At 40.3% G+C, this 26834-nt stretch overlaps 1 protein-coding gene across 1 annotated transcript in view; it reads right to left on the reverse strand.

The window, feature by feature from the left end:
- RBM5 (RNA binding motif protein 5) overlaps positions 1 to 26834 on the reverse strand; it is a 333945-nt gene that overhangs the window by 132470 nt on the left and 174641 nt on the right. The window contains exons 11-12 of the mRNA XM_033925757.1: positions 20818 to 20978; positions 19497 to 19594 (exon numbers count right to left, since the gene is read on the reverse strand). Of these exons, the coding sequence (XP_033781648.1) occupies positions 19497 to 19594; positions 20818 to 20978 (259 nt within the window). The remainder of the gene's footprint in view (positions 1 to 19496; positions 19595 to 20817; positions 20979 to 26834) is intronic.

Consider the following 26834-nt stretch of genomic DNA (forward strand, 5'->3'; position numbering starts at 1 on the left):
TAAGGCTAGACTCAGTTAGGGCATTGGTCTTTGACCTAAGGGCCGCTGCGGGAGTGGACTGCTGGGCACGATGGACAACTGGTCTGACCCAGCAGCAGCAATTCTTATATTCATGCTTCAATAAATGCCAGGAGACTAACCAAGTTTTGATTACAGTAAATTTGCCATCACTGTGCATCTGACAGGAGTTCTGAAATTGCTTACCTGTAGTAGGAGTTCTCTATAGACAACAGAATGCAGCCACACTAACTGGCAACATCTTGAAACTGTGTGGGGCACTCTTTTCTCTTTGGCTTTCTCAAACATGTGCAAGTATACCTGCACTAGGAATGTTTTTCCCCCTCAACACAGGCCATGTCAAAGTAAATGTTCTGTACCATTTGTTGTTTTTCATTTATTTTTGAGGGACTGGGTAGAGAATTACTGCTCCATTTCCCTGTTGCCACAGCATGCTGCTATTTCAGAGCTGCTTTTTTTAGCAAATAAGTGAAGCTATCTAAACATACCAGTTGGTCCTTGTATGGGTGAACAAGGCCACATTGGCTTTTAGGTTTTGTTTTTTAACTAAATATTATGGTGAATATTTTTATGGACTTTGTGTGATCTGCTCTATGTAGAGCATTCCTAAGTTAATAGTTACAACCTTTTCCTTAGTTCCCTTGTGGCTTGAAGGTAGTAGTCTAGTAGGTGAAGCCTTTTATTCAGCAGTTCCAGGAGAAAGTGCAAGAAAAAATGTAGCAGTAGTAATTGTCTGATTGTAAAATTCCCAAACAGTCTGATGCAAAAATTCCCAAACAGCCTTCAGAAAGAATTGGGGATGAGTTTAGATAACTGCTTTAAGGAGGTGGGGGGAAGAAATTATAAGGAGCAGTCCATGACCCAATGCTCATTCTTTCCATCAACGTGACTGAAAAGAGAAACAGTCTTCCATGGGAAGACTTGAGTGTTTCCTAGGATGTTTGAAGAAAGCCTCCATAAAGATCACAGCACTATATTATGATCTCATGGTTGAATGAGGATTGCCAGGGTTATTAAATGTTCACTAAGCCTTTCAAAGTAGGAGAACAAACAGGCAATGAGGTTTGCTTTGTAAATGAATATGATAAACAGAAATTACCAGGATGTGCAGAAGTGGTCTCAAGTCAAGACTAAGAAAGGTGCAGAAAGCACAAGCACAAGTTTTAACAGGTGTTATCCAGGGACAGCAGGCAGATATTCTCACAGATGGGTGACAACATCCATGGAGCCCTGGTATGGACAGTGCAAAAGTGTACTGTCACCAATTTCTTTTAGAAGTCTCGAGACTATCCGAACCATGCACACAAGAGTGTCTTCCTGCCCTACATCGGCTCGCGGGACCATCAGTTCAGTAAACAAGCTAAGAAACCAACTAGGGGAGGTAGGAGGGTTGTTAAATTATCTGCCTGTTGTCCCTGGATAACACTTGTTACAAGTAAGTAACTGTGCTTTATCCCAGGACAATCAGGCAGCATAATCTCATAGATGGGACTCCCTAGCTACTATGAATGGAATAGAGGGAAGTTGGCGACTAAACAGAGAATAAATTTTGTCGAACTGCCTAGCTGAACTGACTATCCCATCTGAAATTAATCTACAGACCAAAATGGGATGTTAAAGTATGGACAGGATACCTAGAGTCTGCTTCATAAATGTCCTCAATGGGAGAGGAACAGAGTGAACTACCGAGGCTGCCATTGTTTTTACTTTGTGTTTAGTTTGTTTTACTTACTTTAAGAAGGGTGGGAGGGAGGGGATTTCTATTTTTGTTTATGAGGATTTGATTAAGAATTTTAAATGCTGTATTGACATTATAATGGATATATTTATGTACACTTATTGTCTGTTTTAAAATGACTCAAAAAATGTAGTTACTTTAAGAAGGGTGGGGGTGGGGATGTATATTTTTGTTCTAGATGATATGATTAAGAATTTCAAGTGTTATATTGAAAGTTTAATAGATATTTTATTGTACACTTGTTTAAGATTTAAAATGAATAAAGAATTTAAAACTGTTTTTACTTTGTGTGCTGTAACACAATTTATCAGTGGCATGGAGCATGGCAAAATGATATGCAATCTGCTAATTATGGAGAGATTGTCTTCTATATTACAGGAGCTCCTAGAGTCTGTTGGGTTTGAAGGACAGGAACAGACGAGTTGTAGTACTGAAAGGTTTAGTTTGACGTAGACAGTAAGGTAAGGCAGGTTTACAGTTCAATGAGTGAACTGGTTGAGAGGAAAATTCAAGACTACTTCTGGTAAGAAGTTGAGATGAGTGAGAAGAACAACTATCATGAAAAAATGTTGTGCAAGATCAGATATTAGAGATTGTAATTCACTGACTCGGTGTGCAGAAGTGATACAAAGTGAGAAGACTACTGTCTAAGTGAGGTGCTTGAGAGAAGACATGTTTCAAATGGAGACTTCATCAAGTGTAGGATCCAAGCAACTGGAAGAGGTTGGATTGGAGGCTATGACATCATGAGCCCTTTCATAAACCGAGAAAGCAATGGATATGTAGCCAGAAGTTTGGTGCTCAGAGGCACCTGTAAGGCACCGATAGTCTTGAGATGAACACGTATTGAAGTGTTTTTGTTCGTTGTCTTTTTTACACTAGTATAGGAAAGATGTAAAAGGTAACCCAACACTGATGATATAGGACGTATGTTTGGAGCTAAGATGACACCAGAAGGTAAAATATCTCCACATGAAGTGGTAGTATCACAGTATGGAGTGCTGTGCTTAGCAAGTTATTATGGTGGTAGATACTGGAACAGAGAGATGGAAGTTATTACATATGGGGAGTCAGGAACAGGCTGTAAAATGCCAATACTGCTGAATGGTAGGCGGAAGGGATCTTTCATTCCGAGTCAATACAGCTGAAAGAAGATGAATTGATTTCTCAACATTAAGCTGAAGGAGGAAAGGTAATCAGGGTTGCCTCAGCCACTGTGGAGCCACAATAATCATAGTGTGCGGATCTGTAGCCTGCATTCCCAACTAGATTTGAAGGAATAGAGATGAACTGAGTCACCACTTGTGAGGTTAAAGGAATCTGTTGAAAATATCTGCTAGAGCATTGTTTCCCTGTTAGGTAAATTTGCTCAGGTAAAGGATGTGCAGGAGACCCAGAAGAGAACTACATCGCTTCCTGCAAAGACAACGAGAGCCTGTACCTCCTGGCTTGATTATGTAGTAGATGGCCGAGTGCTGTGCTGATCAGAATTAGTTGGTTCAGGAAAGGTGTGAATTGGTTGGATCTTGAAAGGTATCAAAGACAGTGCAAATGGCTCAAAGTTTCAACAATGTGATATGGAGGGATCTCTCTTGTAGACTCCAAGAATAGCAAGTGTGAAGGCTGATCAGGTGAGCTCCTCATGCGTACTTGGAAACATCTGTTGATAGTATTTTCTTTTCTTTTTTTTTTTTTTTTTTAGTTCAATAAATTTTTATTCAGTATTTTAAAAAATACAAGGAGCAATTCAAATACATAAAAGTAGTATAACATTTTGCATTAATATACAGTTATTTATAAAGGCCCATATTATTAAGAAAAGCTCAGAGTATTGGATTTGTTTGTGGTGATGTATGACAATAGAAAGTGAAATATTTTCTAATGTAGAAGAACATGGGATAGGAGGCTTTGGACAGGGTTCTTGGATGAAATCTCCATTGAAAAGATTGATTGAAAGTAGAAGCAATCCGGAGATGCTGTGAGAGCAGGTCAATAGACTGTGACCATTGAGGGGCTAGAGAGCAATGAGCAGCTCCTGGAAATGGGGTTACATGAAATCTTAATGCCATACGACATAAAAGATGCCTTAATTAAACATAGAAATAGACGGCAGATAAGGGCCACGGCCCATCTAGTCTGCCCACCCTAATGACCCTCCCCTTCCTTTGCCTAGCGAATAGATCCCACGTGTCGATCCCATTTGGCCTTAAAATCAGGCACGCTGCTGGCCTCAATCACCTGCAGTGGAAGACTATTCCAACGATCAACCACCCTTTCAATGAAAAAGAATTTCCTGGTGTCACCTCGTAGTTTCCCGCCTCTGATTTTCCACAGATGCCCTCTTGTTGCCGTGGGTCCCTTGAAAAATAAGATATCTTCCTCCGCTTTGATGCGGCCCGTGAGATACTTGAACGTCTCGATCATGTCCCCCCTCTCTCTGTGCTCCTCGAGCAAATATAGCTGCAGTTTGTCTAACCGTTCTTCGTACGGGAGATCTTTGAGTCCCGAGACCATCCGGTTGGCCATTCTCTGAACCGACTCCAGTCTCAGCACATCTTTGCGATAATGTGGCCTCCAGAATTGCACACAGTATTCCAGGTGGGGCCTCACCATGGATCTATACAATGGCATAATGACTTCCGGCTGACGAAACCCCTGCATATGCAACCTAGGATCTGTCTTGCCTTGGATGAGGCCTGCTCTACCTGACTGGCAGCCTTCATGTCCTCACTGACGATCACCCCCAAGTCTCGTTCTGCTACCGATCTTGTTAGGATCTCACCATAAAGGGTATAAGTCTTGTATGGATTATGGTTGCCTAGGTGCATGACTTTGCATTTTTTGGCATTGAAGCTAAGTTGCCAGGTCCTAGACCAGCGCTCCAGTAGGAGTAGGTCGTGCATCATGTTGTCGGGCATTGAATCTTTGTCCGTTGTGCATTTGCCCACTACATTACTTAGTTTGGCGTCATCGGCGAATAATGTTATTTTACCTCGAAGCCCTTCTGCCAAGTCTCTTATAAAGATGTTAAATAGGGTCGGGCCCAAGACCGAGCCCTGTGGCACTCCAACGAACACCTTCGTCATTTCGGAGGGGGTGCCGTTCACCACCACCCTTTGAAGCCTACCACCAAGCCAGTTCCCAACCCATTTCGTCAATGTGTCACCTAATCCTATAGAACTCATCTTGCTCAGCAACCTGCGGTGTGGTACACTATCAAATGCTTTGCTAAAGTCCAGGTACACGATGTCCAGGGACTCCCCAACATCCAGCTTCCCCGTCACCCAGTCAAAGAAGCTGATCAGGTTGGATTGGCATGATCTCCCCTTAGTAAATCCATGTTGACGGGGGTCCCGTAGATTTTCCTCATCCAGGATCTTATCCAATTGGTGTTTGATTAGAGTTTCCATTAGTTTGCTCACTATCGATGTTAGACTCACTGGTCTGTAGTTTGCTGTCTCCATCTTTGAGCCTTTCTTGTGGAGTGGAATGACGTTAGCCGTCCTCCAGTCCAACGGGATGCTGCCTGTACTAAGGGAGAGGTTGAAGAGCGTTGACAGTGGCTCCGCCAAGACATTACTCAACTCCCTAAGCATCCTGGGTGAGTATGTATGGTTTGTAGAGCAGAGACTTTTATGGAAAGGTGATGTTGAGTGTCCATATCCTACTGAGGGAGACCCCTATGAAATTTAGTCTAGGTTAGCTGGAGAAAGGAATTTTCATAACTGAGTGCAAACCCTAGAAATTGCAAAAGATCTATTGTTAGATCAGTGGCTGATTGGACTGCTTGCAGTGATAACCCCTTTATCAACAGTCATCCTGATAGGGGAACACATGAAAGCAGAGTGTTGCAGCCATGACAACTAAATACTTTGTGAACACTCTTGGTGGTGACGCCAGGCCAAAAGGCATTTGAAAGGACAGGTACTGCCTCTGGACTTGCAATCTTCTCTTGGATGGAATATGGAGTTGTTAAAAAGAGTATGCAGAATTTTTCCTTGATTCCGTTATTTGTTGAGAGCACGGAGGACGAGAATTAGTCGAAGACCTCCCATTTTTCTTGTATGAGGAAGTACTTGGAATAGAACCCCTAGCCCCTCTGTTGAGTAAGTACTGGACTATAGCATTGAACTGAGGAAGGGCTAAGAGTTTCTGAAGAAAGATGGCAGTCTGCTGGGAAATGAAAGAACTCTCCTTGTAGTTTATTCAGAGGGAGTTTTGGTGGATGCAGAGCGTACCCTTATTTTACCACAGGCGAAACTGATGTATCGGTAGTGAAGGGCGGTCAGCATTAGTAATAGAGGGTGAGTAGACCTCCGAAGAGCCTGGAAGGAGGTTGCAGGATGTTGGCTAGGTGTTTCAGATACGCACCAAAAGATGGAATCAACTCCTGCTAAGTAGGAATTTGAGATTTTTGAGAACGTTGTTTTCTATGGCACTTTGGATCTGGAGTTCTGTAAGACTGGTGGCACAGTGTGGCGCAGTTTAAAAGGTGTAGTCAATAGCTTAGGATCATAGGAATGGGTAGGAGCTTTAGATGTCAATGACTTAAGAGGCTGAGGGAGAAGTCAAACTGTGTTCATGCCTGGTGATCTTTTGAATAATTATTTCAATGTGATCACAGAAAAATTCACCTCCTAAACAAGGGATATTTGCAAGATGGGCTTGGACAGTGGGATTCAAGTCTGATGCACAAAGCCACGTTTGCCATTGCATTGCAATGGATAAGAGTGATGTTTCTGACGTAACTTCCAGAGCATCAAAGACTTATCTTGACAAAAATTCCCTAGTCTCAAGGAGATCATGTGTAGTCTGTTGAAAATCAAGAAACTGATTTGAAGGGATGAATTGCTCGAAACGAGACAAATGTTAAGTAATTGTTTAAAATAGAAAATCATATAGAAATTTTAGTTGAGGATGTGGCTGGCAAGCATTGTATTTTGGAATAGCTTACGGCCAAATCTGTCCAAAGTACAACCCTACATACTTGGAGGAATACTTATATATGATCTGGAGCTGGATGACTTCTTCAAAACAGACTACCAGGAGAGAATGCTGCTGCAATTGAGGTTTATTAAAGCAAGGATATGTGTACCCTGTACCATTTTTGTTGGCGTTACTGGAATAAGTAGGAGAGTCTCCCAATTTTTCAACATGGATTCTCACATGAGATCATAGAATGGGAGTTTGACATTCCTTAGGGATTTGCTCAAAATCAAGTGCATCGAAAAGTATAGCTCTTGGTTACAGTTAAGATTCTGTTTTCACAAGAAGAGTTTGACCCATTTGTCTTATGAATGGTTAAAAGAAAGGCTCTCCGGTGGTTACCTGAGATTAAGTGGAGGAGATAGATCTGATGAAAATCCATAAGACTCTAGTGCAGATTGTTCTGGGTCAGAAAAATCCTGAATAGATTGAGTCCTTTTGCTCTATGACTGGTGATTTAAAAATGGTACCTTCAGAAGGAGAACGACACTGTGTGGTATGGTGAATATGGTGCCGATGACAATGTCAAGGACTCCTACGTCTCCTTCGATGACTGTCCAACGTCAATAAGGAGGTATACCGATGATGGGACCAGGACTTGTGTTGAGAAGACGTAGATGTAGTACTATGAGGCTTCATAGACTCTTCTCGGAGCAAAACGCCTCTGGAAAATTGGAGGAGGGCGTGCAGGCTTGGCTTAGGCTTTGGTCTGACAATAGAAGCAAAGGATTTTTCATGTTCAGACAATTTCTTGGTGGCTGCCTTGATAGATTCATTGAAGAGGTCATTGCCTGCACAAGGAATATTAGCCAAGTGGTCCTGAAGATTAGGGTCCATGTCAATGGTGCGAAGCCAGGCTAGGCAGTGCATTGCTATAGAACAAGCAGTCGCCCTGGCAGACAACTCAAAGGCATCATAAGAAGACTGGAGAAGATGTAATCTGAGTTGTGACAGAGTAGCTATGACTTCTTGAAATTCGAAGTGCTTTTGTGTATCTAAATAGCTGAGAAATTTAGGAAGAAGATCAATGAAGAACTTGAAATAAGTGACAAAATGAAAATTATAATTGAGGACTTTGGAGGACATGCATTTTGGTAAAGGTGACGTCTAAACTTGTCCATGGTTTTCCCTTCCCTTCCAGGAAGAATGGTAGCATAAACTCTGGAAGAATGGAATCTTTTCAAGTAGGACTCCACAAGCAGGGACTGATGAGACAACTGCGAATTATCAAATCCTTTGCAATGTAGAGTTTTATACCTGGAGTCCAACTTGCCTGGAACAGCAGGAATTGCATAAGGAGCCTCTAAGCTTCGTGTAAAAGTCTGAGACAAAAGCTTATGAAGGGGAAGCTTAAGTGACTCTGCAGGAGGTTGAGGAAGATGCATAACTTCGAGGTACTCCATAGAGTATTTAGAACCAGCATCTAACTGAAGGTCCAAGTAAGCAGCCATCTGACGAAGAAAAGAAGAGAAAGATAGCTGATCTGCTAATGAGAGGGACTCGAGGACGCCTGGGTCAAAGATGAAGCTTCGGCAGGAAAATAATTATCAAAAGAATAAGGAGACTTGGACGAAGCAATAGAAGCCGCTGAGTCCTTGAGGTCTAAAAAAGCGGAGACCTCAATCGAGGAGTCAAGAGGTCTAGTAGAGCTGGAAGGTGTAGACCGAGGCTTAGTTGAAGAAGTACGCTCCTTGGAAGAAGAGCTATGCCTGCAGTATGCCTCGAGGTAGGTCTCGATTGACGACGAGAGTAGTGCCTGGAAGCAGGTCTCGAGGATCGAGGAGACTTGGCTTCGGAGATGAAAGCAGACGTTGTCACCAAGGAATGGATGGGGCTAGAAGCTGTAGATAGCAGCTCAGGAGGCTTGGTGAAGGAATCTCGAGACACTCCCAAAGATTCTGCTCCTTGTATGGAGTGTGAGGATTCCTGTCGAGGCACTTGCAAAGAATCTACTCGTTGCTTAGAGTGCATAAATGCCAGACCAGACACTCGCAAAGACTCTGCTCCCTCCATAGTGTGAAGGCTCAGCCCGAAGCATAGGAAGAGGCTCGACCTCGCAGGAGTCTGCAGAATGTCCAGGCTGGATTAGAGTAGCTAGCTTCGGTCCCATTTTGGTTAGGAACTGAATAAATTGCTGCTCTAACATGGTCTGGAAGGAAGCCGGCAAGGATGGATCCGCATCAGAAACGGACCACTTGCTATGGCTGGAGGTTCCAAAGAAGCAGTGGAAATGTGCTTCGACTTGGAAGTCTTAGCAAGCTTGAGGACCACCGCTGAAACTTTCTGCTGAGCTATCTGACCTGAGAAACCAGGGAAAGATACAGCAGCAGGTGTACTCGAAGCAAGAGCTGCCGCAAATGAGGAATGCTTGATGATGCTCGAGGTCGGAGTCATGGAGGCAGGAGGACCCTCGGTAGAGGGTGGACCCGAGGCCGCTTTCGAAGACAAGGGAGTGACTGAAGAGTCCATCCCGAAAAGCTTCTCCACTAAAATTTGACAATGTTTATGGGCACGAGGTTGAAGAGTAGCACAGCACTTGCATGACTTCGGTTGATGGCCCGACCCAAGGCAGTTGTGGGTCCATGAGGGAAATCGCATGCTGGCACTGGCTACACTTCTTGAAGCCCATTGCTGGCCGAGACATAGGAGGAAAAATAGCCACCGCAAAGTGGAAGCCCCTGGGCTGCAGCCATGCGGCCTGCCCTTCCAGTCGACCGGAAGAAAATAAAATTTTTTTTTTTTTAACTAGAAATAAAAGAAAACAGCGATTCGTGAATAAAAAACCCCACAAACCGCAGTGAGAGAAGGCACGAAGTAACAAATTTGAACGCAGAGTCAAAGACGGACTTCTAAGCTCCGCGGAAAACTGAGAAGACTCGCCCTGCGCTGGGCAGGAAGGCACTCACGCATGCGCGGTGCGGCTGTCTCGAAACTTCTAAGTTTCTACAAGCAAGTCTGCTTGTGAAGCATCCGCATCCGGGCTCCGTCGATGACATCACCCATATGTGAGAATAGGCTGCCTGTTTGTCCTGGGATAAAGCACAGTTACTTACCGTAACAGGTGTTATCCAGGGACAGCAGGCAGATATTCTTGACTGATGGGTGACGGCACCGACGGAGCCCCGGTACAGACAATTTTAGAGTGATTGCACTCTAAGAACTTGGAAAGTTCTGGCATGCCGCACCGCGCACGCGCACGCGCATGCCGGTGCGACAGAGGCGCGCGGTCCCCAGTTATGATAAGCCAGCTAAGAAGCCAACCCGGGGAGGTGGGAGGGACGCAAGAATATCTGCCTGCTGTCCCTGGATAACACCTGTTACGGTAAGTAACTGTGCTTTATCCCAGGACAAGCAGGCAGCATATTCTTGACTGATGGGTGACCTCCAAGCTAACAAAAAGAGGGATGGAGGGAAGGTTGGCCATTAGGAAAACAAATTTTGCAAAACAGATTGGCCGAAGTGTCCATCCCGTCTGGAGAATGCATCCAGACAATAATGAGATGTAAAAGTATGAACTGAGGACCAAGTAGCAGCCTTGCAGATTTCCTCAATAGGAGTGGAACGGAGGAAAGCTACAGATGCTGCCATTGCTCGGACTTTATGGCCCGTGACAGAACCTTCCAGTGTCAGTCCGGTCTGAGCATAACAGAATGAAATGCACGCTGCCAGCCAATTAGACAACGTACGTTTAGAAACAGGACGTCCCAATTTATTGGGATCAAAGGACAGAAAGAGTTGGGGAACTGATCTGTGGGGTTTCGTACGCTCTAGATAGTAAGCTAGAGCCCTTTTACAATCCAAAGTATGTAGAGCTTGTTCCCCAGAATGAGAATGAGGTTTTGGAAAGAAAACAGGCAGAACAATGGATTGGTTGAGATGGAATTCAGAGACAACCTTAGGGAGAAACTTTGGATGTGTACGCAGAACCACCTTGTCATGGTGAAAAACCGTAAAAGGTGGATCTGCAACCAGTGCATGAAGCTCACTGACCCTCCTGGCAGAGGTAAGAGCAATAAGGAAAAGTACCTTCCAAGTGAGAAACTTGAAAGAAGCGGTAGCCAAAGGTTCAAATGGAGGCTTCATTAAGGCGGAAAGAACCACATTGAGATCCCAGATAACAGGAGGGGCTTTAATAGGTGGTTTCACATTGAAAAGACCCCGCATGAACCTGGACACCAGGGGATGAGCTGATAGAAGTTTTCCATGGATCGGCTCATGAAAAGCAGCAATGGCACTGAGGTGGACTCTGTTGGAAGAGGACTTAAGGCCAGAGTCAGACAAAGAAAGCAAATAATCCAACAACGTCTCCACTGCCAGGGAAGTTGGATCAAGATGATGAAGAAGACACCAGGAAGAAAATCTCGTCCACTTCTGATGGTAACATTGCAGAGTGGCTGGTTTCCTGGAGGCATCTAGAATGGAACGAACAGGCTGAGACAAAAGCGTACCATGAGAAGTCAGCCCGAGAGATACCAAGCCGTCAGGTGCAGAGACTGGAGGTTGGGATGTAGAAGGGTCTCCTGATGCTGAGTAAGCAGAGAAGGATACAGTGGAAGAAGAAAAGGTTCCCTGGAACTGAGTTGAAGTAGAAGGGAGAACCAATATTGCCTGGGCCACCTCGGAGCAATCAGAATCATGGTGGCTCGTTCCCTCTTGAGCTTGAATAAGGTTCTCAACATGAGAGGCAGAGGAGGGAAAGCATACAGGAACAGATTCGACCAGTCGAGGAGAAATGCATCCGCTGCCAGATGGTGAGGAGAGTAGAGTCTGGAGCAGAATAGGGGCAGCTGGTGATTGTGAGGAGCTGCAAAAAGGTCTATCTGAGGAGTGCCCCATTGAGCGAAGATGGACTGTAGAGTTACAGGATCGAGTGTCCACTCGTGAGGCTGTAGAATTCTGCTGAGCTTGTCCGCTAAGGAATTCTGTTCTCCCTGAATATAGATAGCTTTCAGGAAGAGATGGTGATCTATGGCCCAAGTCCAGATCTTCTGTGCTTCCTGGCACAAGAGGCGAGAGCCTGTCCCCCCTTGCTTGTTGATGTAGTACATGGCCACTTGATTGTCTGTGCACAGCAGAAGGACCTGAGGAAAGAGAAGATGTTGGAAGGCCTTGAGGGCATAAAACATCGCTCTGAGTTCCAGGAAATTGATATGATGCTTCCTTTCCTGAGCTGTCCAAAGACCTTGAGTCTGGAACTCGTTCAAATGAGCTCCCCATGCATAAGGAGAGGCGTCGGTGGTGATGACTAGTTGATGAGGAGGTTGATGGAACAGAAGACCTCTGGATAGATTTGAGGATACCAACCACCATTGTAGAGATCGACGAAGAGATGATGTCACAGAGATGTGTCGTGAGCAAGGATCCGTCGCTTGGGACCATTGAGTAGCAAGGGTCCATTGAGGGGTTCGCAGGTGAAGATGTACGAGGGGTGCGACATGAACTGTGGATGCCATGTGACCCAAGAGTATCATCATTTGTTTGGCAGAGATAGAATGTTGAGGAAGCACCTGCTGACATAGAGACTGAAGAGTCTGAAGACGGTTGGATGGTAGGAATGCTCTCATGAGGAGTGTGTCCAATATCGCTCCAATGAATTGGAGTCTTTGAGTGGGAATGAGATGAGATTTGGGTAGATTGATCTCGAATCCCAATATTTGTAGAAACTGGATGGTTTGGTTGGTGGCCAGGAGAACTGCTGGAGCGGATGTGGCCTTGATTAACCAGTCGTCCAGGTAAGGAAATACCTGAAGGTGGTGAGAGCGTAGAAAAGCAGCTACCACGATGAGACATTTGGTGAACACCCTTGGAGAGGAAGCAAGACCGAAGGGGAGCACCTTGTACTGGTAATGACAATGATTGATCATGAAACGGAGATACTGTCTTGAGGTTACATTGATTGGAATGTGAGTGTATGCTTCTTTGAGATCGAGGGAGCATAGCCAGTCGTCTTGGTTGAGAAGAGGATAAAGAATGGCTAAGGAAAGCATCTTGAATTTTTCCTTTACCAGATGTTTGTTGAGATTGCGAAGATCTAGAATTGGTCTGAGATCTCCTGTTTTTTTGGGAACTAGAAAATAACGGGAGTAGAATCCCTGTCCCTTTTGATCTAGAGGAACTTCCTCTATAGCGTTTAGAAGAAGGAGGGATTGAACTTCCTGAATAAGGAGGGCAGATTGAGGACTGTTCAAAGCAGACTCTTTTGGCAGGTTTTGGGACGGAAGAGTCTGAAAGTTGAGAGAGTAGCCGTGGCGGATGATATTGAGGACCCATTGGACCGAAGTGATAACTTCCCACCGGCTGAGAAATAGAGAGAGACGACCTCCTATGGGTTGAGGCAGGAGAGCAGATATAGGAGTACTGGCTATACTTTGGAGAAGTAAGTCAAAAGGGCTGTGTCTTCTGCTGTGGAGTTGGTTTCACAGGCTGCTGTTGCTGTTGTTGTCTGGGAGGCTGACGCTGTTGCTGTCGTTGACGCCTGGGTTGCTGAGCAGTTGTTGGCAATGGCCAAGCTGTGAAGCGGCGTTGATAGGCTGACTGTTGTCTAAAAGGCCTTGTTGGGGGAGGCTTTTTCTTATTTTTAAGAAGGGTATCCCAACGTGTCTCATGAGCAGACAGCTTTTGAGTAGTCGAATCCATGGATTCCCCAAACAGCTCATCCCCTAGGCACGGGGCGTTGGCTAACCGATCTTGATGATTAACATCAAGTTCAGATACCCGAAGCCAGGCAAGGCGACGCATTGCCACAGACATTGCTGTCGCTCTGGAAGTAAGTTCGAAGGTGTCATAAATGGACCTAACCATGAACTTACGCAGTTGAAACAGAGAAGACAAGCAATGGTGGAAAGATTGTTGTTTCCGTTGAGGAAGGTATTTTTCAAAGGAAGCCATGGTGGTAAGGAGATGTTTCAGATAAAAAGAAAAATGAAAGCCATAATTTCCAGCTCTATTTGCCAACATTGCATTTTGATAGAGCCTCTTACCAAATTTGTCCATGGCTTTACCCTCTCTGCCAGGAGGTACAGAAGCATATACACTGGCTCCTGAAGATTTTTTAAGGGTGGATTCGACAAGTAAAGATTCATGAGGAAGTTGTGGTTTGTCGAACCCAGGAATGGGAATTACTTTGTACAGAGAGTCTAACTTACGTGGGGCCCCTGGAACCGTTAAGGGAGTCTCCAAATTCTTGTAAAAAGTCTCCCTCAAGATGTCATGAAGAGGGAGCTTCAAAAATTCCTTTGGAGGTTGGTCAAAGTCCAGGGCGTCCAAAAAAGCTTTAGATTTTTTGGACTCAGCCTCCAAAGGAATGGACAGAGAATCACACATATCTTTCAGGAAACTGGAGAAAGATGAAGTGTCATGCTTAGAGGACGGGTCATGTACAGCAGACTCCTCCTCATCTGAGGAACATTCTCCTTCAGAGAGAAAAGGCTCTTCTGAATCTCCCCACAGATCAGGATCCCTGACATGGGAAGAGTGATCCCGAGACTCAGGGGTAGATGGGTCCACATGCCGGGTCTTGCGCACCGACTTACCCGATCTCACCGACATCGACCCAGGCGATGTAATCGGTTGCACCGGAGCCGAAGTCTGCACCGATTGATGCTGAGCTCTCGGCTCCGGCGCAAGGACTGGCATCGATGTCGATGAGGTGGAGTGAATCGGTACCGAGGGAGTGGATACCGACAGCACAGGTTGTTCCACTATCGGTACCGGCTCAGTGCGGACCGGCACCGGAAGGTTCGGTGCCAGGATAGTTGGAAGGAGCTCTTGCAATTGCTGCTTGAGCTGTGCCTGGAGAATGGCCGAAATACGGTCATCAAGGGATGGCACCGGTATCGCTTTTTTCTTCTGCGGTACCTGCGGTGCCGCTCGACGCCCCGGAGATGAGGAGCCCGATGTCGAGGGACTCACCTCGATAGGGGCGGAGCGCTTCCGCTGGCGCCTCACAGTCGGCAGGATTGGACTCACTGCACTCGAGACCGGAGGACGCTCCAGCGGGGAAGGCTTCTTAGCCGGCTTACCTGCATGTTGGGACGCCGGCGCGGAATCTCGCGGCGTCGAAGAAGAGGGTGCCGACTGAACTGGTGCCGAAGCCGGAGTCGATGGAACGGGATCGGACATCTCGGCACCGAACAGTAATCGCTGTTGGATTTCAATGTTCTTTTTTTAAGTGTGGCACAGCGGGTGCAGGTGGAGGCCTGGTGCTCAGGACCCAAACACTGTAAGCACCAGTTATGTGGGTCCGTGAGAGATATGGGCCGAGCACACCGCTGGCACTTTTTAAAACCTGGCTGAGGGGGCATGAACGTGAATACCGCTTCAGCCAAATCGAAGGCCGAGGCTTCGATGGTGGCAGAAGGCCCCGCAGGGGAAAAGCCAAATTGAATGAAAAACAAAAGAAATTTTTTTTTTTTTTTTTTCAAAAATGAAAGAAAAAAGAAAGAGGCAAAAGCCAAAAAGGTTTACGCGAGCGGGAAGGCAAGTCAAAAAAATTTTCAACAGCCGTTGAAAAAACGCGTCTTCTTAGCTCCGCGTAAACTAAGAAACTGGGGACCGCGCGCCTCTGTCGGGTGGGAAGGCACTCGCGCGTGCGGCATGCCAGAACTTTCCAAGTTCTTAGAGTGCAATCACTCTAAAATTGTCCGTACCGGGGCTCCGTCGGTGCCGTCACCCATCAGTCAAGAATATGCTGCCTGCTTGTCCTGGGATAAACAATGTTATTAAATGATGAATAAATGAAATCTTTAAAGTTAGGGTCTCTAACCACAAGAGACAGTTTTTTTTAAAAACAATCTGTCAGGGGAACAAAAGCCTTTCACTGGGTCACAAAAACTGACCAAAAAGTGGACCAAAGAACATATACCAACAAAATTCTCCCCCCCCCTAAAAAAAGGGAGGGGGGAGCAGAACTACACCCACCTACCACATGATGAGGAGACAACTTAAGAATTACTGGCTGGCTTAGGGCTAAATGCCACCTAATTAGGTGACATCACTCAACTGTTTTCAGTCATTTCATTTGCTGGTAAGAGGGCATATACCTGCTCATAGGGAATGGACTGGAGATAAGGAATAATGATTTTCAAGGTTAGGGTCTCATCTAAGTTGTCTACCTGGTGGTTACACTGAAAACTTCCTTCCCCCAAAGGGTATGCTTTCATCTCAGAAATGTGTGCATACATTTTTTGGCTGGCAGGGGAAGATGACAACCTATGAAGTTTCAAGTTTCAAGTTTATTATTTTTTCTTGATTAATCGCTTTCTCTAATTCAAAGCGATGTACAAATCAAATTTAGTTAAAAGAAAACAAACAAACATACAAAACAAACTGTTGGGAATCACAATGTTTACAAAGGTTAAAACTTATACTACATTGGGTAAAAATAGGGTTAAGAAATACATTCGTCAAATAAAAGATTAAACATAGGAAAACACATTAGGAGAAACAATAAATAAAAATCAGGAGTTAAAAGCGTCATTAAAAAGAAATGTTTTTAATAATGATTTAAATTTTACCAAATCTTGATCGTTCCGTATAAAAATTGGAAGAGCATTCCAGGTTTGAGGGGCTGTTATGGAAAATATAAATTGCCGCCTAGTATTAATCAATTTCAATGAAGGTACTGTTAATAGGTTTTGATCAATTGATCTTAATGTTCTAATTGGATGGTAAGGTATTAAAAGTTTATGAATAAAAGCAGGTGTCTTATATAGTAGTGTTTTAAATGTAAGTAAACAGATTTTATAAGTTATTCTATGGATGACAGGGAGCCAATGTGCCTTTTCTAGTAGGGGAGTGACATGATCAAATTTTTTAGATTTAGTAATAAGTTTTATAGAAACATTCTGTATGATTTGTAAACGTTTAATTTCATTTAATGCAATACCTCTAAAAAGAGAATTACAATAATCTATTTTTGATATGACTAATGAGTGGATAAGGATATTTAAAGATTGTGCATTCAGAAATTTTGAGATGGATCTAATTTGTCGTAATCTATAGAATGAAGTTTTAACAATATGACTTATATGGTCATGAAAGTTTAATTTAGAATCAATAATTACTCCTAATATTTTCGTTTTGTTAACTATCTGTAAAGGAATATTTCTTATGGTAATAGGGGTGATAAGTGTGGGATTTTCCTTCCATGGAAAGATCATCAAATTTGTTTTTTTTATATTAAGGGCCAGTTTATTAGAGTTTAGCCAATGTTGAATTTGATCGAGTTTCTTACTGATCTCATGTATTTCTGATATATTATCAGTATCTACAGGATGTAAAAGCTGAATATCGTCTGCGTATCCGAAAACTTGAAAACCTATAGATTGACACAGTGTAAGCAGTGGTGCTAGAAAGATATTAAATAGTAATGGAGAAAGAATGGACCCTTGGGGAACACCGAAAGTGGTTGAAGTGGAATTAGATATAGATTCTTTAAAGAGAACAGAAGAAGAACGGTCTGTAAAGTAAGAATTAAACCAAGAAAGAATTTGATCCGTGATCCCAATAGATTGAAGTCGGTTTATGAGAAGTATATGATCAATTGTATCAAAAGCTGCGGAAAGATCTAGTGAAATTAATAAAGTAGTTTTGTGATGATCAAGAAAATAATGGATGGAAGTAGTTAAGCCAACTAGTGATAATTCCGTACTGTGGTGTTCTCTAAAACCTGTTTGATTAGGGTGGAGAACGTTAGTTTTTTCCACAAAATCTAATATTTGATTAAAAACTATCTTTTCCGTTAACTTGGCCAAAAAAGGAATATTAGATATGGGCCTGTAATTTGTTGGATCTGTATTACTTGCATTTTTATCTTTAATAATTGGGCGAATTATTGATTTTTTCCATTCTTTTGGTACTTTACTTTGGGTCAAACTTTCTGTAATTAAGGTATGAATAAATGGTCCAAAAATTTGAAAGTATTGCTTTAGAATGAACGGAGGAAGATGATCTGCCTTTGAGCTCTTAATATTGATAGATTTAATAGTCATCTCAATTTCTTTTTGACTTGGAAGTTTAAATTTGGAGCATTTTGAGGTTGAGAGATCATTTTTTAACTGATCAGGATCAATATTACCTTGTTGATTTATTACAAAAGAATTTCTTATTATTTTAATTTTTTCTGTAAAGTAATCTGCCAATTTTTGTGCTGTAAGTGTGTTATTATTTTCATTTGATTTCTCCTTACTAGTTGAGATTGATATTCTTTTTAATATTTTATATAGTAATGATGGATTTTTAGCCTTTGTTATTTTCTCAGAATAATATTTCATTTTTGCTTGATTTATTTTTGATTTATAATATATAATTTGTTCCTTGAATAACTGTAAATTTGTTGAGGTTTTATTTTTTTTCCATGCACGTTCTAGAGATCGGACTTGTTGTTTTATTAGATTCAATTCTGATGAGAACCAGGGATTTTGAATTTTACGTTTAGAAATTGTCTTTGTTTGAAGAGGGACCACTTTTTCTAAGAATTTTAAAAGAGCTACATTCCATAAGTTTACTAATTCATCTAGAGAATTTGATTTTGTTAAATCAATTTCAAATGAAGAGAGAATAGATTCTATGTTAACATTATTATAGTTTCTAAAATTTATTATTTGATGTTTTGAGTTATTTGTACAATGAATGGAGTCATATGTTAATGAAATTAAAAAGTGGTCGGACCATGGAACTGCAGAACAATTATTTAAAGACAAAATATTGTTTGTGGTTTTTGATATTAGGGCCATATCCAACGTGTGACCTGCCTGATGAGTGGGTTGAGAAATTACAGGATAGAGATCCAGTTGTTTTATATGTGTTAGAATGGTTCTTGTATAATTGTTATTTGGTTCATCAAAATGTATATTAAAATCTCCCAAGACTATAGGATTTAAAGTAGAGCTACAAAAATCAAAGAGTAAAGATTGCAGCTGGGTTATAATATCAGCTGAAATAGGAGGTGGTAAATATATTAATAATATTTCAGTCCTAGGTTTTGTCAATAAGGAACATTGTAAGAATTCTATTACAGAATTTTTTGGTGAATAGTCAGTTTGTATTAATAATGAATCTCGATAAATAATCGCTAATCCACCTCCTCTTTTATTGCTACGATGGTTAAAAAAAAATGAATAGTCTTGTGGACAAGCATAGGATAGATATGCCTCTTCACCAGTGGAGAGCCAAGTTTCTGTTAGGCAGAGTATGTCGATATTTTGTTGTACGATGATGTCATGTATCAGATGATATTTTGATTTAATTGAGCGAATATTTATGAGACTAATATTAAAATGTTTGTTTAGAGAATCTGAAAGTAATGGTTTTAACCAAATATTTTGGCGTTCCAAGGAACGAGAGATCTTATTTATGGGATCAGATTTATGAGGTCTGTTCCCCCAAATGACTTGAATTGGTAACATGGTTTCATCCATGATAATAGAATAATGATCTGATTTTAAAGGTGTTAATAAATTGTTTGTATTTGGAGGAAAATTGTTCATTAAGAAAAAAAATAGTAAGATCAGAGGAGTAGTATTTTTAATAATGAACCTATTGGTAGTTTGCTTAATTAATAATAAAGATAATGTATTCAGGACATACTGCAGAACGCACTGCAAGATCGCACAAAGGAGCGCATTAAGGAGCAGAACCTGCTCCTTAAGCGTGCTCCTTTGCGGCGTGCGCCGCAAAGTGTTGAATTTTGTAGAACATGAACCAAAAAACAAGCAAGCAATTCACATAGCTCATGACTAAAGCCAATACTTACTTTCTTGCACTCTTTGCAAAATCAACACCAATGGTTTTGCCATCAATCTTGAGGGGTGGATGCAGTGTCTGCAGCACTTGCAATAGCTGAGATGCCTCCTGAAGGGTAAACAAAGCCGAATGTAATGACTATGCAGTAGTTTAGCAGTTGCCAAATATATTTTGTGGTACTAGTTACATGGATAACACACTGGATGGACCCGTGCAAGTCTATCTGCCATTATTTACTAGGTTACTGGTGTTGACATTTAGCTTCATACAATGACTGAGCCAACTAAGGCCTAGATTTACTAACAATAGCAACTCAATCACTGTTGGAAAATGCCAACAGCGATTGATTCACTATTAAGTTTGCTTGCAAATGATTTGCAATGGCCAATCAGGGACTTCCTTAGGCTCAACCTGGGGTGGGGTCTAAGGCTCCAGTTTGTCATCAGAGGTTGAGGAGCAGGAGGGACTGAGCACCTCTCCTGCTCCCAACTTTTTTAGAGTTATGGGGAGGGGGCCGATGGCAGGAGGGAGTCGGCATCCCTCCTGCCATTTTTTTCAGCGGTATGGGGGAGTGTTGATGGCAAGAGGAAGTCGGCATCCCGCCTGCCATTTTTTTGGGTTTGGGGAGGGGGAGGGGAAGGAGCGCTTTGTCGTGGGGGGGAGCTTTTTTTTTTTTTTTTAATTGGACAGATATTTTGCGTGTTTAATAAAAGCAAAATATCAGTCCATTATAAAAAAAAAAAGAAAGGAAAAAAAAAAATCCAGGCACACCTGTCGGAAGGTTACTGACAGGTCTGCAGCAATCGGGTTTGACAAAAGTAAAACCCAATGCAAAATAGCCAAGCAGTTGTTAGTGAATCAATCACTTGACTATTTTGCATGGGGTTTTTACTCATTTGCATGGGTGGATCGGATGGGATCGTAAACTAGGCGGTGGGCCGTTTAGTGAATCGGGTCGGGGAACAGGACATAGTAATATAGCATAGTAAATGACGACAGATAAAGATCTGAATGATCCATCCAGTCTGCCCATAAGTTATACCCATTTAAAAAATACTTGATTAGATTAACTGGTCTCTTCTTTGATATTTCTGGGACTTAAGTCTGGAATTGTCCTAGGTTCCAAACTGGTTTTGCGATCAGCGTTACAGGATCGGTAAGTTTAGTGAATCTAGGCCTAAGTATTAGAGCCACAGTTTCATTGGCAGTAGGTGTGCAATGCAAGATGGCATTAGGACAAGAAACAATGCCTTTAGAAGGGCGAAAGTTTTAGGCAGCTATTTTAATATTAAACTTTAATTGCAATCTGTGAAAACAGATTAAGCTCTCACCAATGCTGAAGACAGCTGTACAAAAGCAAAGCCTCTGTTCTGTTGGGTCTGTTTATCTTTGATGAGGCGAATGTTGCTAACTGCTAATGAGGCGTATGGTGATAATGCATTCATGATAGCATCTACTACAGTGTGAGGAGCAATATTCCGTAAGATGATTGCTGTAAAGGTACAAGAACAAAGTAAAATTATATACTGCTTTAAATTTAGCCCACTGAGACCAAGGGGAAAAAAGCTGGATTACTAAGTGACTGAGGTGTTTTCAGACATAACACACTGAAGTAACATAAAAGGTTCAACTGACAAGTCAGATCATGCAACACACACTTCGACAATAGTCACTGTGACAATATATTTTTGTTCTTTTTACTATTTCAATATGAACAGTAGCATGTTGAGAAGAAACTCAGCACAATTGTTACTGACTCATAAAACAGTCAGCAATGAACTTCTTGTTATGAATGGATAAGCAGGCTGCACTTCTGTTTCTCTCAAATAAAAATAAATAAATAATCAGGGGGCGTGGCTTGGACGCGAACTCTGATGGTTGGGTGAGAGAGTAGCTCCGCATAGACAAGCTATATATATAAGAAATACTACCAAAAAAAAAATATATTTAAAAGAAATTACTGAAATGTAACAGAACATGGCTTCTAGTAAACAAAATAAAGCTGATTTGGGAACCGGAGTATCTGGAACAGGAAGCAATGAGATCGAAACCAGAGCCGGTTACACCCTCTAAAATGCCGCTGCCATCGGAAAAAAATCCCGACGTTATGGAAGAACTGAGACAAATAAAAGAAATTGTCTTAGATAGTAATAAAAAACTACAAAAAGCGATTGAAGAAGCCGCAATCCTTACAAAAAGAGTGGACATGACAGAAAACAGAATTTCTACATTGGAGGATAATGCAGAGCAACTAAACATAGATATGAGATACAGCAAAACCATATGGAAAGAGGTGACAGAAATTAAAAGAAATCTTGAAGACAGCCGGAATCGTGAGCGAAGGAATAATTTAAGAATTATTGGACTACCGGAAGGAGTGGAAATAAACGATCCGATTGCCTTTCTGGAAAAATTTCTACCTAAAATATTGCCACTAAAATTTAAAACAGAATTAGAAATCGAAAGAGCACACAGGATCCCAACACAAAGAAATAATACGCAAACGGGACCAAGGACTTTAATATTTAAACTTTTAAGGCATCAACAAGCAATAGAAATATGTCAACTAGCCAAGGAAAACAAAAATCTCAAATGTCAAGACTCAAAAATACATATTGTCCCAGATTTTGCGAAAGAAACAGCATCAAAAAGAAAACAATTCCTGGACATGAGACCCCAACTGAGATCTTTAGGAGCTAGGTTTGGACTCCTTTACCCAGCGGTAATGAAAGTTACTATCGCTAACAAAACTCAAAACTTTATGGACCCCAAAAAACTACAGGAATTTATGGATCAACACGATCAACCAATGACAACTTAAAGACATTTGATGGCTACTTTTTAATATTTATAAACTTATATATACTTTATATAGTAAATAAATCTTTCAATATAGAAGAAAATTTGAAAACATCGGTTAAAGATTCAAAACTTTCAAGACAACGGAAAATTTGCACGAGGATCGAATTAAAAATTTAAACAGCATGCAACGTTCTCAACAGGAAGCAAAGAAGAAATAAAAATCTGAAGAAATCCACAAGATTCAATTCTAGAACTTTTAAACAAAATAGACTTACATGCAAGAATGTGAATTAGACAGAGATCCATCTTGAAATGGTGACGAAGGATGATTTTCTCTTTGACAAAAGAATAAGGAATGTGCTGATTGGATAGAAAATATTGAGGGCGGAGTATAAAGAGGAAAGAAAGCCATCCTCCAATCATATTATGACTGGTTTAATCGGATGATTTCCTGTAAGAGGCGGTGCTTCCGGCTAAACTTGCGTTTCAAATACATTACATTGCGTTTCAATAGAAAAAAAAAATCTAAATTTGAAACGCAAGTTTGCCTGACAAGTTTTTGATTTTATTTTAAGGATTCTCTTATGCCTCATATTTATTCCTCATACAAAATTGATAATTTTAAAATGCACCGATGCTCATTCAACTCCTATGGGCTTAGTTGGATGAAATAACAAAATCTGATACTTAGAAATATTAGTAATGTAAAAAATGAATTTCTTTTTGATCTCAAAAATTTTTTAATTAAAATAGAAACACTTCATCTATCTATAAGAAAGGTTCCTAAAAAACATATTATTGTATAAAAATAATGCACATGAAAATAGAAGATGAATAATCTTTTATTTTTAAATAATATACTTAATTACTTAAGTTTTATAAATTGGTTATCATATTTAAAATATTATATATAAAAAAAAATTTTTTTTATATAATATGATGATATATTTTTATATTTTATTTCATTTGGAATGAGTTATCCTTATAAACTTAAAAATATACAAAAATGGGAAAAAAAAAATCTTTTATATTTTAAGAATGACCAAATTAATGAAAAATGTTTTATGACCAAGTTTTTCATATATTATTTTGATTACTTTGATTTAAAAAAAAAAATTTTTTGGTAGTAATTTAGATAAATTTATTAATAGCTTGGGGGAGTTATTTAAATCTAACCTCAATCTGCGTATCCAAGTTTTCGTAATTAAAAGGGGAGGGATGGGAGGGATAGGAGGGAATAGAAGGGAGATATATAAGAAAAGGATAGGTGAGGGGGGGGGGAAGATACAAAATATTTAAATTATTGAGAAAATTTTTATCTTAAAATCATTTATTGTTTATTATCTAAAAAATTAAAAAAAAAAAAAAGATAAATGGATCTTAAAATAATGTCCTTAAATGTTAATGGTCTAAATCATATGATAAAAAGGAAAAAAGCACTATTATTTTTAAACAGGCAAAATACAGATATATGCTTTATACAAGAGACCCACCTTTCACATATTGAATCTATTAAGCTAGAAGGAGGTTGGGTCAAACATTGTTTTTTCTCACCAGCTGTAGGGAAAAAAGCGGGTGTTGCTATTCTAGTAAATAAAAAATGCTCTGCTACATTCAAATTAAAAGCTTCAGATATTAATGGAAGATGGGTAATTGTAGAAATGAATATGGGAAATACTACCATGACGTTGTTTAATATATACGCCCCTAATTCGAACCAAAATGAATTCTTTAAAACTCTTCAACAACTGATTTTACCACTGGCTACTTCAAATCTTATAGTAGCAGGGGATTTCAATGCTGTAATGGATCCTTTATTAGATAAAAACCCAAGTAGAGTTATGAAATCTATGGGATTAGAAAATTTGATTCAATCTTGCGATTTAGCAGATATATGGCGAATACTTCATTTTGATGGTCGGGAATTTTCTTTCTGTTCTCATGTTCATAATTCTTTTTCAAGAATAGATTATATTTTTATTTCAAATCATCTAGCACATCAGGTGACACAGGCTGCTATTGATCCTATTATTTTATCTGATCATGGTGGAGTATGGATCAAAATTAAAATTATAGATCAAAACAATAATAGACCAATTTGGAAGTTGGATAATACATTGTTAGCTGATCCAATTTTTTGTGAAAATCTTCTAACAAAAATGAAAGAATTTTTTCAAATAAATGACAAAGATGAGATTAATAGAGAAACTCTATGGGATGCTTTTAAGGCATCAATTAGAGGACAAATAATTTCTTATTCGGCTTTTCTTAAAAAACAGATTAAAAAACAATTTTTAATCTTAGAAAAAGAGATTAAAAATTTAGAATCAAAACTTATAGAAAAATGGGAATATTCTATTCAACAAGAATTACTAAAACTAAAAGGTAAATATAATGAGATCTCATCTAAAATGATTAGGAAAGATTTATTCTCTCAGCAAACGTTGTATTATGGTAACTCAAATAAGTCGGGAAGAATATTGGCAAACTATCTTAAAGCAAAAAAAAGAAAAACAAAATTAATTGCTATAAAAGATGAAAATGGTGACACATTTACACAAATTGAACCTATTTTAAAACAATTCCTAAAATTTTATAGATCTCTTTATTCTTCCGAGACTTATTTAAATAAAGAAAAAGATGGTTTAGAATTTTTAAAAATGTTAGAGGGTCCAAAAATTCCTGAACATATAAAACGAAGTTTAGAAGAACCAATATCACTAAAAGAATTAGGAACAGCTTTGAAATCCCTTAGAGTTGGATCCGCTCCAGGTGGTGATGGATATACAGTTGAGTTCTATAAAACATTTCAAAATTTTTTATTACCCTATTTATTAAATCTTTATCAATATCAACTTAATAAAGGTTGTATTAACGGCACTATATCAGAATCTTTAACTATTGGTTTGCCAAAATCTAATAAAGATCCCACTTTGGTCTCAAACTATAGACCAATATCTTTAATAAATGTAGATGGAAAATTATTAGCAAAAATACTTGCGTTAAGATTGGCTAATGCTCTCCCCCATATTATAGGAATGCATCAAACAGGATTCGTTGCTCAAAGACATTCATCTCATAATACCAGATTAACATTCCATATGTTATATTTAACAAAGAAAATGAATGAGCCTACTTTTGCTGTTTCATTGGATGCAGAAAAGGCTTTTGATAGAGTAGAATGGCCTTTTATGTATCAGGCAATGGAATGGTTTGGTTTAGGTCCTGGATTCATACAAATGATACAAACATTGTACAGCTCCCCTTCTGCTAGATTATATATTAATAACACGTTTTCAGAAAAATTTAATCTACAGAGAGGAGTTAGACAAGGATGTCCCTTATCTCCTTTGCTGTTTGATATTGTTTTAGAACCCTTAATATTAGCTATCCAACAAGCAAAGGAGATACAAGGTATACCTCATTCAGACAGAGAATATAAGATATCTGCTTATGCAGACGATTTACTATTATATTTGAGGAATCCAGAATCCACCATTCCATATCTACTTGAACTGATTGAGAAATTTGGAAATTTTTCAGGATATAAAATTAACTGGAATAAATCAGAGGTTCTTCCACTAAATATACACTGTACAAAAGGTTTATTTGATACATTCTCTTTTGTTTGGAAGGAAGAGTCTATTAAATACCTTGGAATTTTGATAACAAAAACAGTAGATGAAACAATGAAAATTAATGAAAAATGTTTATTACAAAAAGTGATAGAAATGTGTGAGCAATGGAATCTTTACATTTATCTTGGTGGGGAAGAATACAAACAGTTAAAATGATGATTTTGCCTGTAGTTTGCTACCAAATGGGGATGATACCAGTTTTCTTTCAAGATTCTTTTTATACAAAATTAAATAGGATTTTGACAAAATTTATATGGCCTGATAAAAAATCAAGAATTACATAAGAACATAAGAAGTTGCCTCCGCTGAGGCAGACCATAGGTCCATCCTGCTCAGCGGTCCGCACCCGCGGCGGCCCATCAGGCCCATTGCCTGAGCAATGGTCTATACCTATCTATACCCCCCAATCCCTTTCTCTTCTAGGAATCTATCCAAACCTTCTTTGAAACCATTTAATGTTTTCTTGTCTACAACAGCCTCTGGAAGCGCGTTCCATGTATCCACCACCCTCTGAGTGAAAAAGAACTTCCTAGCGTTTGTTCTAAACCTGTCCCCTTTCAATTTCTCCGAGTGCCCCCTTGTACTTGTGGCGCCCCTTAATTTGAAAAATCTGCCCCTGTCTATTTTTTCTATGCCCTTCAGGATCTTGAAGGTTTCTATCATGTCTCCTCTAAGTCTTCGCTTCTCCAGGGAGAAAAGTCCCAACTGCTTCAATCTGTCGGTATATGGGAGATTTTCCATTCCCTTTATCAGTTTGGTTGCTCTTCTTTGTACTCCCTCAAGTACCGCCATGTCTTTCTTGAGGTACGGCGACCAGTACTGGACAATTGCTCTAGTGTCGTTGCAAAAACCAATTAAGGAGGGAGGGGTAAATTTTCCCAACTTTTATAGGTATCATCAAGCCTATA

The sequence above is a fragment of the Geotrypetes seraphini genome, chromosome 17, assembly GCF_902459505.1.
Source record: "Geotrypetes seraphini chromosome 17, aGeoSer1.1, whole genome shotgun sequence".
Taxonomy (NCBI): Eukaryota; Metazoa; Chordata; class Amphibia; order Gymnophiona; family Dermophiidae; genus Geotrypetes; species Geotrypetes seraphini.